Source organism: Orbicella franksi, chromosome 5 (genome assembly GCF_964199315.1).
Source record: "Orbicella franksi chromosome 5, jaOrbFran1.1, whole genome shotgun sequence".
NCBI classification, from domain to species: Eukaryota; Metazoa; Cnidaria; class Anthozoa; order Scleractinia; family Merulinidae; genus Orbicella; species Orbicella franksi.
In genome coordinates, this window is record NC_138149.1 from 24,532,785 (window position 1) to 24,544,864 (window position 12,080).

Genomic DNA, 12,080 nt, shown 5'->3' on the forward strand with positions numbered 1-12,080 from the left:
GAACAATGAGGTCACAAGCCTTATCGGCAAGAAACCCACCGTCACCATCAAAGAAAAAGCTGTTTACACCAGGCCGTCGACACCTTACACGAGGCCTGTTGGAAAAAGCGAAAAAATCCTCCCCTCTCTTGTCCAAGTTCGTTATCTCTACCAGTCGTACACGCCTGAGTTGAAGCCCACCACAGGGACCTCGTTGCACCATTCGCACATTTTTTTCTGCTGGTCTTTCGGCAGTAGATTCAGGTCTTTTGGCAAAAACTCCTCTCCCACCCTCTCCCCGATGTTTTTCTCGCGGCGCTGCAGCTCTTTCATGAACTTGCTTATCAGCTCCGCCAGGTTTTTTTCGCATATGTGCGTCGGCTCTCAGTCCAACGTGTCGCCTATGCTCACTGAGATCGGCACATGCGCGCTTTCTATCGTCAACGCGCCTGTCGGCTCTTTCCACTGATTCGTGTCTCCGTACGCCTCGAAATTGTAAAAGATTGCGTGCGGGTATGTTTGCGTTTGCTTCCTCGGCAGTTCTCCTTTGAGAAACCCGACTTCGCAACTCCAGGCCTCGATTACTCTGTAGCCTCTGTTGCGCAGTGAGGCCGTTTGTTTCACCGTGTCTTCGTACAGCTGTTTTGCCGTTTTTCCGCTTGCCAGGACCTCCTGTCGGTTTGGATAACATTTGGGGCATCCGTGGTAGGGGCATCCGTGGTACTGGAACACCGTCTTTGTTTCGAGATTGTAGCCGTCAACAGGCAAGGCTTTCATTTTCCCGCTTACGTTGTCCCTCTCCAGCTATCTCCCTCCCCCGTGCCCGCACATTGCGTGGTGGATGTGGCTTCCCCTCCGCTTCGCTTCTCGCTCCAGTCACAGGATCGCTTGTTTTGATGCTGAGCCCTTCGGGGGGTACATCACTTTCTTGAAGGTTGTCAGGGGCGCTTCCACTTTTGTCCCTGGGCACCAGATCACCGTTTCTCCCGTGCTGCAGGTTTCGTGGTGACGTTGCAGATTCCATGAATTTGTGAACCTCTGCCCGCAATGGGTGCATGCATAAGTTTTTGCTAGCTTCGCGATGTCTTTGATCAAGAAAGCGTGCTCTTCATACACATATCGTCAAAAGGTTTTTTAGTTTGGGGTTCGGGTTTTTTCTGAGATGCCATACCACTTTGCCGTCTTCCAAACGCTCAGGCTTGTAGACCCGAATTCCCAACCAAGATGCGACAGGCGAGCCCTCATTCAGATGAATTTCCACCTTGTCGAGCTCGTCCAGAGATGTTTTTCTGAAGTTCGGTGGAATGACTTTGAGTTTGTAAAAACTCTGGGCCAGGCTTCGAGCTTCTTTTGTGCAACGGTCCGTGCGCGCCCCTCGGTGCACAGCCAGACACTGCCAAAGACACAGGTTGTCTCTGTACGTGTCCAACGCCATCATTGCCCGGCTATGGGCAAGGTTGCGCAGCCAGTCAGGCAATGGCCCTGTTCCCACCAACGGCTGCCTGTCGAGCACAACTGTCACATCAACGTTGAAAAAGCCTTGGAAAGCCCACTTCGTGTTGTGCCTTTCAACTCTTTCGTTGTCGAGACGTTCTTCTTCCCGGGTGTTGAGCCATTTTTCCGCGTCTTCTAGTTTGTTATACCACTGTGAGCCCTTGGGGTTCGAATAGTACACGATTACCGTTCCGGCCTCAATGTTCTGCAACTGGTACCCGAAAACGTGCCGAAGATAGAATGACGTGCTTACTCTTTCGCGTATCTTCACCATGAACTCTGGCGTGAGGTTTCTCGCCAGACGTCTGATGAAGTGCCATCTTATGAAACGCCGGCCTGTTGTCTCTTCTTCCCCCTCTTTCTCTTTATCGTCGTACAGATCCAGAATCTCTCTCTGGTAATCTCTCGCTGTTCGAATTCTCCGCGCAGGAAAGGGGTCGTACTCCCTCAGAAGCGCTTGCACTCCTCTTTGCCTTCTTTGGCGTGGAGGGGCTCTTGGCTCGTAAGGTTTCAGAACAAGCGGCTTTTGCAGACGCGCCTGCGTTTCTTGAGAAATCGGTTCATCCAGCACGTTCTCGACAACCTTTCTTACCGCTGGCAGGCTTTCTGCAAGAAGCTCATCGAAATAACGCAATACCGCCGGGTCAATTTTTGCGAGTTCTTCTTCCAGTCTTTCTTGAATGCTGGGAGACATGTGCCTTGCGTTGTAACCTTAGGTTACATTTCTCTAACTGGTGTGTTTCTTTCTTGCAGCTCAAGCAAAACACGCTGAAAAACTTTTTTCGCTTGTTCTTTTTTGCGGTAAAGCCTCGTTTTTAGCGCGCCCCCGCCACACTGGCGGCACAGTCGGTAGTGGCATAGAAGACCGATCCCGCAGCCTCTGCATGGCTCCGGCTCTTTCATTCCTTTTTTCAGCTGGTAGTTGTTCTGGCCGCAGTACGCCCCGTAACAGCGCTTTCCGCAGCTTTCTTTCCGGCCCCGCTTCAGCCACCCGCACTTGTTTGGCGCTCGTGCCTTCCCTGCTCCAGCCATATTACACCCGGCTCGCCCCTTTCTAACATTCCGCACTCCCCCGCGAGGGGCAGTTGAAACCCGTCAAAACCGGTTCTTTCCGTTCTTTCCAGTAGCCGCGGCCGCCTCGCGTGGCTTTTCGCTGCGCGGGGGTTCCTCTGTTGTTAGTAGTATAGTGGGAGGTAAACAAATACTATTTTCAATGAGGGGGCTGCATTTAACCGTTTCACAGCCCCCACATTCATCCGGCCCGAGCCTGTGAGGGCCGGACTTGAATGTGGGGGCTGTGATAAGGTAAAATAAAGCCCCCTCATTGAAAATGGTATTTGTTTACCTCCCACTATACTACTGTCAGTCAGTGAGTCAGTCAGTCAATCAGACAGTCAGACAGTCAGACAAAGGGAGAGATAGATAGGCAGTCAGTCTGTTAGTTATTTAGTTTAATTAATTGTCACTCTTACACTGTACATAGTTTCATTAATTATTGCTCAGCGCTTTCCCTCACCTCCTTTTTTTTCTACCCACAGAGCCTACAGGTCCTCCAAAAGACATCCTTGCCTGGACTCTTTCTTCAATGTCGATACTAGTTAAATGGAGTCCTCCTCTGCCTTCGGAGCAGAATGGCGTCATCTTGCGATATACTGTACGTTACAGATCACAATCCAGCCAGTTAAAAAGCCTGGATACAGCTGACAATAGCACCAGCATCGAAGTGAAAAACCTTACCATCTTCACCAAGTACTGGTTTACAGTAAAAGCTTGGAATGTGGTAGGAGCTGGTCCAGAAAGTGAACCAGTCCATAACACAACTTCTGAAGACAGTAAGTGATTTTGAAAGTTAAAGAAAAATCCTTGGAGCTAATCTCACTTTTTTTCTGATGTACAGAATAAATTTGAAATTACAAATCAAACATCGGGTCAATACATGTACTTTTCTAACATAATCCCGAAGTAGCAACAGTTCAGACCGAAGACAACTAAGGATGCTATATAGTGAATGCGGTTAAAAAGAATGTGATCAGAATGTAACCAGAGAGAAGTGCGGAATAAAAGTACTTCAAGCCATAACTGGTTTTGTATTTGGTCCCAGAGTGCAAAGAAAATCAATTTCCAAACTTGTCCTTCGGGCAAGTGGTAACTTCTAACCTATACTGATTACATGTGTGCCCAAGAGTTGTTCTTTGTAGCCTCCCAAATATTTTTTTACTTACATGATTTACAGTTTAAAGTGAAATAAATACTAGCAATAAGTTTTGTTTTTGTTGTTGTTTCGAGGTGTTATTCTTATCATGGAATTCTTCTTTCTGCCTTTCCACGTGGACGATTAAAAATAATGGCTGCGAAGGAGACAAAAGTTTAGAATGCTCAATTTCATAAAGAGTTCGGAGTAAATTTAAAAGTCAAACACGATTTAACGTTTGAAAGTCAAGTAAAATTCCGAGACGTGTACAGAGCATAGCAAAAATTTATTGCTTAACCATCTTTTCATGTTGTTCTAGCGCCTTCACCTCCTGTAAATATTGTCGCCAAGACAATCAACTCCACAGCCATCAAAGTGACATGGCAAACGCCGCTTTACCCAAATGGCGAGATCAATTACAGGTTGTACTACTGGCTGAGCAGCGAGGGAGTTGGTTCCAAACGTTTGGCATACGACGGTCCTTCATTGGAGCATACTGTGGCAGGGCTCCACGAATTTGTCACTTACACCTTCATGTTACAGGCATACAATGTCAAGCATTTATGGATTAGTACAGCAATCAATGCTACTGAAACTACACACCCAGCAGGTGAAACTTTCATTGTTTACAGTACTCGCTTCTTCCCTGGCCGGCAATATGGGCAATCGCCTTTTTTCTTACTGAAACTGATATTTAAACTGCTTTACCTCATTCAAAACCCATGTTCAGTTTTAGCGAGGCCTTTTCCCTCGGAAAACATTACGAACAATGCTGTCAGTTTGCATCGATTAAATTCATTCCACATAAAAGACTAAGTATTTGTATATGTTGAGTGACTTTTTTCCCTACTGGAAAGGGTCATTCTTACACAGGCAGTGGCAATTTTTTTCGCCCTTAAACTAAACGATAATGCACCTGTAAGATAGACCGTTGGATTTCACTACAGCGGCATGGCAGTTCAAGCTTTACTTAGCCGGAAAGAATATTCAGTGCCTAACCAGGCAACACCTAGAGTCTATTCTGACACCTCGCTCGTGGGGCAAGATCTTGAAAACGCTGCACGTAATTAGCATCAAGGCAACTTGAGATAAAGATGTCACAAAAACTGTCTGTTGTTCACATAAAAGAAGAGATTTACTTAAATAATTGTTTTATTCGTCTTGTCTTTAGAGCCCTCTGGTCCTCCTCTGAATGTTAAAGCACTTACAATGTCATCGACCTCAATTCTCGTTGGATGGAGCCCTCCTAGTGAACTGGACAGGAATGGAATCATCACTCATTATATCGTGAAATACAGCTCCCTTGACAGCGAATCGTCCATCAACACCACTGACAATGCCACGCAGATCCTTGTGAGAAATCTAAGAAAATACACCAATTATTCCTTCACTGTTCGGGCGGTTAATAAGATTGGTGTCGGCCCGCCTAGTGTAGATAATGTAAGAAATACCACTTCTGAAGACGGTAAGTGTGTGGCAACCTTCACAGTGGTAATGGTTGAGTTGAATCTAAACGTACGTCACAAGCTCTCTGTATAAGCTTTGATCTTTTGAACTTACATGTAAAATCATCGAGGCCGTAAATGAGAGGATAGGTTATGAACAATATAGAGAGGGTCAGCAATGTCTCCAAAACCAAGCCAAACCTCGATGTAAAAAACGGGTTTTAGACCGATGTTAGCCCAACTTTTGTACTAAACCCTTGATCAATTTAATTAGTATATACCAAAACAGTGGATAGTGTTTTTCTACGCTTTCTGATTGGCTACTCGAATTCGGGATAGTGTCTGCCATTTGCCTCCCAACTCGCGATTTCACGAAATTTAAGCAATGAAATTTATGAATGTCGTTTAGCGTAGGTTATTGCTGTTAAATGTCGGCATTTTGCTCGGCACTTTGCGTTCTAAGGGACGAGTATATACCTTGGCAAGTTCTTTCTTCACCCAGGTATATATCGTGTATTGGTACCAGCAGATTGTCACGCATGACAAACTAGTGCTTCTAGTCCCTTTAGGCTACAACGCAAACCGGAGTTACATGTCTGAGCACCTTGGATTGTAAGGGTCTCTATCTGAAACTTCTGTTTATTTGCTAAGATAGCTTTCTTATTTTTTTAGTGCCTGGTGAACCAGTCGTCGTAAATGTCAGCTCAAAGACCAATTCCTTAGAAGTGACCTGGGAGCCGCCCACGGAGCCGAATGGTATTATCACAACGTTTCGACTATGCTGGATTCTTTCTGCGGAGTACAATAAAACTTGTGTTTCCTTGAATGGTGGTGCGAGCCGGTATGAGATTCGTAATCTGAGTAAGTGGCAATGAGTTTTAATGTAACTTTGTAACGAGTCTTAAGGATTGCATTTTGATTGCATTTGTCACAGTTTAACAGGTGAGATATACTAGTACATTGTACTAAATAAATTTAACAGATACATGTAACTTTGAACTTGTATGTACATTTACAGTATTTCTTATCATAATTAATTCCGTCGATCAACCCCTCCAATAAAATCCTCTATGAAACTTAAGCGTAAGACTTCGCGTAAAGCATACCGGAGTTAGGAGAGGGTTTTTTCCACATCATTAGTATTATTATTTTTGTTTTCGATGACCATTGAAACATTGCGTTTCGCTTCTAAAGCTAGCCCCCTTTTCTAACCAAAATACACCACCACCAACAACAACAACAGGAAATACACAACAACAACAACAACAACGACAACAGCAACAACAACGACAACAAAAACATCAACATCAACATCTACAACAGCAAAAGTAAGGTCCCGAACAAATGCCGGAACAAATTGCTAATTATTGTGTCAGCTTGATGATATTTTTTTACCCATTTACTCCTACAGCTGCATTTTCTGAATATGCTGTTTCCCTCGCTGCCGGTACCTCAATAGGCCTGGGGCCGTTTTTCACCAGAGTCGACAAAACAGCTGAAGGAGGTATGTACTTGTTTGTGAACGTTTAGCACGCGTAACTGAGTCATCATCTTTGGATAAGAATACTGTAAAGTGCCTGTCGAACAATATATTTCCACAATAAACTCCTTCTGAAGTTGTATAAGTCCAGGGCTTGCAACCGGAATTTTTTCGTTGGTTAGGCAGCTCCGAAACTGTTGAAGTTGGATTTTAATTTCGCTCATTATTTTGTTACCAGTTCCTTCGAAACCGCAAGATTTAAGAGCTTGGAATACCAGCGCAACGTCCATTTTTGTCACGTGGAAGAAACCAGCGAGCATTAATGGCATTCTGAAAGGATACCAGGTAACCTATTAAGGCTCCAAGAAAGACAAACTTTGAAGCTAAATGCCTTATTGGCATGTAGGTTGGGTTCCCAGTTGGAGGCACTGAGAGGAGGTCTTGAACAAGACACTCGAGTCTCGTGGTACCTCTTTCTACTCAATTGTAAAATTGTATCTGAGTGTATAATAATGCGAATCTGCAATCTGATTTGCTGAGCTATCATACTCTATCAGCCATGTGTACGCAATGACTGGATGTCGCCCACGTAACTGCGACGTTTTCTCGTTTCTTCCATGTTTGGGAGGAAGATTTGGCAACATTACTGGACAATTCAATTTCCAAGAGGACTGAAGAAAGGAAATTGGCCGTTATGCGACATTAAAACCTAAAAAAAATGTTCAATAATCTGATTAGCGCGTTTAAACAGATGGAAGTTTCAAAGGACAATTCAATCCACGCGTTAAGTTATAATACTCAAGATTTAAGGAAATGTTTGGAAATCCTTTTTTGAATGAAATTCAGTCAGAATTCATGAAACGAATAGATTGTTCACTCTTGATTTCTATGAGGTGATGATTGATTCGGCCCTCAGCGTTGATACCTATCACGTGACAGCTAGAAATCTAGAGCGAATAGTGTAATTGTTAATTAGTAAAAATGTCTATTGGCCAGCTGAATTGGTCGAAGTATTCCACTCAAGAGAGAAGCCTTAGTTGTTGTCTGTTCGTATCGGAAAAAGTAGAGTTGAGTACCATTACCAAAGGGCCATTTGTCTCCTCTGATCTTCAACATGAGAAGGACAATTCTCACGGTTATGAAGCAGGTAATTGATAGTTTCCACTTGCAACGGAAGTAGGCAACGATGCAGCGGACAACTGATACTTTTGCATTGGTTCATTAAAACTACATCCGTAGTGCATGTTAATGTAGATAATTTGCCACTAGTCTGTCAATAAATAGGATATTGTATAGATGGAATATGTTGATATTGCACGGCTATGAACTGTTTTTGCACTTGCGACCAAAAGTATTGATATAAAATCTTGTTCAGGTTGTTGTTCAATGGTTTTCCCTGTTCAATTGTTCAGCTTGTTGTTCACTGGTTTTCCCTGTTCAATTGCTCAGCTTGTTGTTCACCGGTTTTCCCCGTTCAATTGTTCAGCTTGTTGTTCACCGGTTTTCCCTGTTCAATTGTTCAGCTTGTTGTTCACTGGTTTTCCCTGTTCAATTTTTTTTTTAGGTGTTTAGCCGTCCGACAGAAGACACGGGCGAGCCTTCACCAAAGGATGCCGGTCTCCGCACAAACTTTACACTGTCAGGATTGGAGCCGTACAATCACTATAACGTTGCTGTCCAGGCCCTCACGAGCGCTGGCGGAGGAGAGATGAGTAGGGTAATGGTCATGACTGACGAGACAGGTGAGCCACATGGAAGGGGTGATTTCCTTTCATTCTTCCTGGGACTGGGTGGGATTATTGTGCGAGTGTGTTTGAAACAGTTTTCAGTAACCACTAACTAGGCGCTAAGGGTTTAAATTGCGTGTTTCTTGGTAATGGTTGCGGGGGTGGGGGAGAGGGGAAACGACGTGAAGGGTGAAGCGTTACGCTTGAAGCGTGGAGCGTGAAGAGAGGAGCGTAAAGCGTGAAGAGTGTAGCGTGAAGTGTGAGGCGTAAAGTGTGAAGCGTGAAGAGTGAAGCGTGAAATGCGTACAGCTTAACGCAGTGGGACGAGGCCATTTTACAGTTGTGTGCTTAGTTACCTGGCCTATAAATACAAGCGAGGCTGGAGGTGACCTTTCTTTGATACAGACCTCTCCACTTTTCTCATTTAAATGCACAGTTAATAGTTAGCATAAGAATAACTTGGTTTACACAACAAAAGCAGTGAGCTCTATCAAAAACAAGGTCACCTGCAGCCTCGCTGCCATTCAAAGGCCAGGACACTGAGCAGACAACTGTAAAATGATCTATTGCCGTTTTCGACTGGTTCTCAGTCTTCATATACGATAATTTCCTGATTTTCATTGTCCAGTGAATTTGAATTCGTGTTTTCCCTCTTTTACCTCTTAATTTAGCACCATCTCCAGTTAGGGAGGTATCAATTCCACCAGAGAAGATAACAAGCTATTCCATTGAAGTGAGATGGCTTCCACCTGAAAAAAGAAATGGCGAGATCGGTTATTATTTCTTTTACTGGGAATCATCCGCTGGTTCGACGACCGCTGAAAGCTTCGTAATACCAGGAAGTGTGCATTATAAACTTGTCAGCGGTTTAAAGCCATTTACGAATTACACGTTTTCGGTGGTGCCATACAACTTGAGAAAGAATCTCAGCGGGCACCCTTTTGATCGAGAAGGGCAAACCAGTGCTACATGTATGTACTTCACTGCTTTCACACGTAAATTTACCAATGGTGCATGAAAAAATCATAGTCCTTCATGAAAATCAAAAAGTAGGCATTCAGTGTTGCGAGCGTCAACGCTGTTTAGACGAATCTGTTTACGTGCAATTTAGAGCACATTTTGAATGGTCCATTTCCGAGCTGCCTGTTGCTTCTCCCTGTTGCCTAAGAAAGAGTCTTCGCTCGAAATCATTCGCCTAAAAATGTGTTCCCCCTACAGGTTCATTTTCATGCAGAACAATTTCATTTTCATATGAAAGGTTTTGCGCGAAGACTCGTTTTGAAACCGAGGCACGAGGTACAATGTAACTCGAACATGGCGTACTGATTGCACTGTATCAAAGCCGAACCAACTGTAATAGAATGGCCAGTCACAACAAACGTAAGTGAACACAATGCATTAACGCGCACTCGGAGTAGAGACACGTGAAGAGCACTTAGCGAGCGCCAGGTGACCGTTAATTTAGATTTTACGTCTCATTGATTGAGTAGGTGGAGGGAAATGTTTATGCTGAACCACGACAAGATTCAAACGGGTCAAATTGATTAATTTAATTTAATTTTTTTTTTTTTTTGATGGGGAGGGGGCGGGGAGCGGTGTTGACAGAAATAAAGTTTATTTCCAGTCATGTGATAATTTTTTTTTTTTTCTTTTCTTTTTTTTTTTTTTTTTGCCAACCCAATTTACGTCGCTTGTAATTTCCTACGTCACTTGCAACCTTCTTCCCCATTCTCTGGCCCGTTTACATTTAGACAAGTTTTGGAATCTGAATTGTAGCCAATTATATATTATGGAATTCATCTAACCTGATGCTTCTTGGTGATTCTGTTGTTTCCAGTCCCTAGTGGACCACCACGGAATGTGAAAACCGACAGCGCGACTTCTACGTCATTCACGTTAACCTGGGACCCGCCTCTAGAGCCAAACGGTATCATCCTGGGATATCTCGTCATGTACTACGAATGCGACGAACCGGATAAAAAGAATATCCATGACAACATCAATGAACGCAAGCAAACCATCAAAGACTTGCACCCTTATCGATGCTATCGGATGCTCGTGGCCTGTAAATCAAGCGGAGGTTTGGGGGCGTATTCTAACTGGGTTGAGGGTTGGACCAAGCCTGGAGGTGAGCGCGGCGTCAAAGTTTTGTCTTCTTTGTGTGCCTTGAGAAAACATACGTTCCGAACTAGTTCCAAGGGTCTGTCAGTGAGAACCCGGTATTTAGGTCGCAGACGTTTTTTTTTTTTTCTTTTCTCGCGCGTAAGATGACGCAGCTCCGCAAAAATCTTTGTTCTGATTGGTGTACTCCTTGTTTCAATTTTCGCTCGAAAGTAGCAACCAATAAGCTATTTCTTTAGGATGAAATCGGATTGAATCTCGCACACCTGAAACGCTTTTACTAATGCCGCAACTAAGTCATTGCATTTATGCAGCGATATCGCTGGGAAGTTCTAGAATTCAATATTAATACCATTGAAAAGTCTCTTAATTTGCGTGCACGTGTACGTGGTTATTTCTTTGGAAAGTACTCAGGGTGTAAGTGTTCTTTACCCAAATTCGCAATTAGCCATGGACCAGAAGCCCCTTCCGTGCTGATTTCTTGCGTTGTCATGTTACTGATCTGATATCGTCAGATCTTTTGCCAAATTTGGGTGGAGAAGATACGTGGCTTCACCTTTTTGATACGCTACGGTGGCATACCGGGCTCCTTTGGTCTGTCCATGGGTAATTTGGTTCGACTACTTCTCCCCAAACACAAGCCATGACTCGACCAAACTCGCCTAATATGATATGCCGCCGAAGCGTACACAAAAGGTACAATTAGCTATAAATGTCGTTGTTAAGTCCTAGAATTGACCGTGGAGTCTTCCAAAAAATGTTGCTGAATTGTTTAATCTTCGAAAAAGTGTTGTCTTTGCGTATGCTGTTGAAACCTCCATTGAAAGCTCATTGAATTTTGTTAATTCTCCACTGGAAAATCAGTCTTTCTTATAAAGATTGGAAACTAAATCTTCTTATATTAGGCAGCTGTGTTATGTTCGCAGTAGCTTGCAGTGGTTAAATGACTGAATGAAATTACTTAAGGCAGAAGTAGAAATGAAATTTTTTTTTCTTTTCAGTTCCTCCTCCCCTTGGCACATTAGCACCGCCTGATAAAGAGACTATTGAAAGTTTCTCTTTCAGAGTGGACTTGACGGAAGCGTCAAATGAAAAGGGTGTTGTACGGTAAGAATACTCGATATGATTAAAATGATCATGAGCTAGGCTGCATTACTAACTGACTGACAGACTGTCTGTCTGAGTGACCGACTGACCGACCGACTGACTGACTGACTGATTGACTGTGTGACTTACTCTATGATTGACTGCATGGCTGACTATTGATTGACTGTGTCTAACGACTGACTGTGTCTGTCTGGCTGACGGACAGACGGATGGACGGACGGACAATGGACTTAATGACTAACTACTGATTGACTGACTGAATGACTGACTGAATGACTGACTGAATGACTGACTAAATTTCTGATCGACTGACTGACTGACTGACTGACTGACTGATTGACTATTTGACTGACTGATTGACTGGCTGACTGACTGACCGACTTACTGACTGGCTACTGATTGAATGACTGACTGGCTACTGATTGAATAACTGAGTGACCACCGATTGAATGGCTGAATGACTGACAGAGTGACTGACAGAGTGACTGAAAAGACAAAACCATGCTTATTTGTTAAATATAACATTTATTCGCCTG

At 43.8% G+C, this 12,080-nt stretch overlaps 1 protein-coding gene across 2 annotated transcripts in view; it reads left to right on the top strand.

Moving 5' to 3' along the window:
- Positions 1-12,080, top strand: part of LOC145487167 (receptor-type tyrosine-protein phosphatase S-like) — a 52,790-nt gene that overhangs the window by 25,212 nt on the left and 15,498 nt on the right. The window contains exons 11-20 of one of the 2 annotated variants that reach the window (XM_081465890.1): positions 3,012-3,305; positions 3,984-4,274; positions 4,836-5,129; positions 5,782-5,970; positions 6,521-6,613; positions 6,828-6,934; positions 8,154-8,331; positions 8,988-9,287; positions 10,154-10,444; positions 11,439-11,544. In XM_081465890.1, the coding sequence (XP_081322016.1) occupies positions 3,012-3,305; positions 3,984-4,274; positions 4,836-5,129; positions 5,782-5,970; positions 6,521-6,613; positions 6,828-6,934; positions 8,154-8,331; positions 8,988-9,287; positions 10,154-10,444; positions 11,439-11,544 (2,143 nt within the window). The remainder of the gene's footprint in view (positions 1-3,011; positions 3,306-3,983; positions 4,275-4,835; positions 5,130-5,781; positions 5,971-6,520; positions 6,614-6,827; positions 6,935-8,153; positions 8,332-8,987; positions 9,288-10,153; positions 10,445-11,438; positions 11,545-12,080) is intronic. The other variant, XM_081465891.1, reaches the window with a different exon arrangement.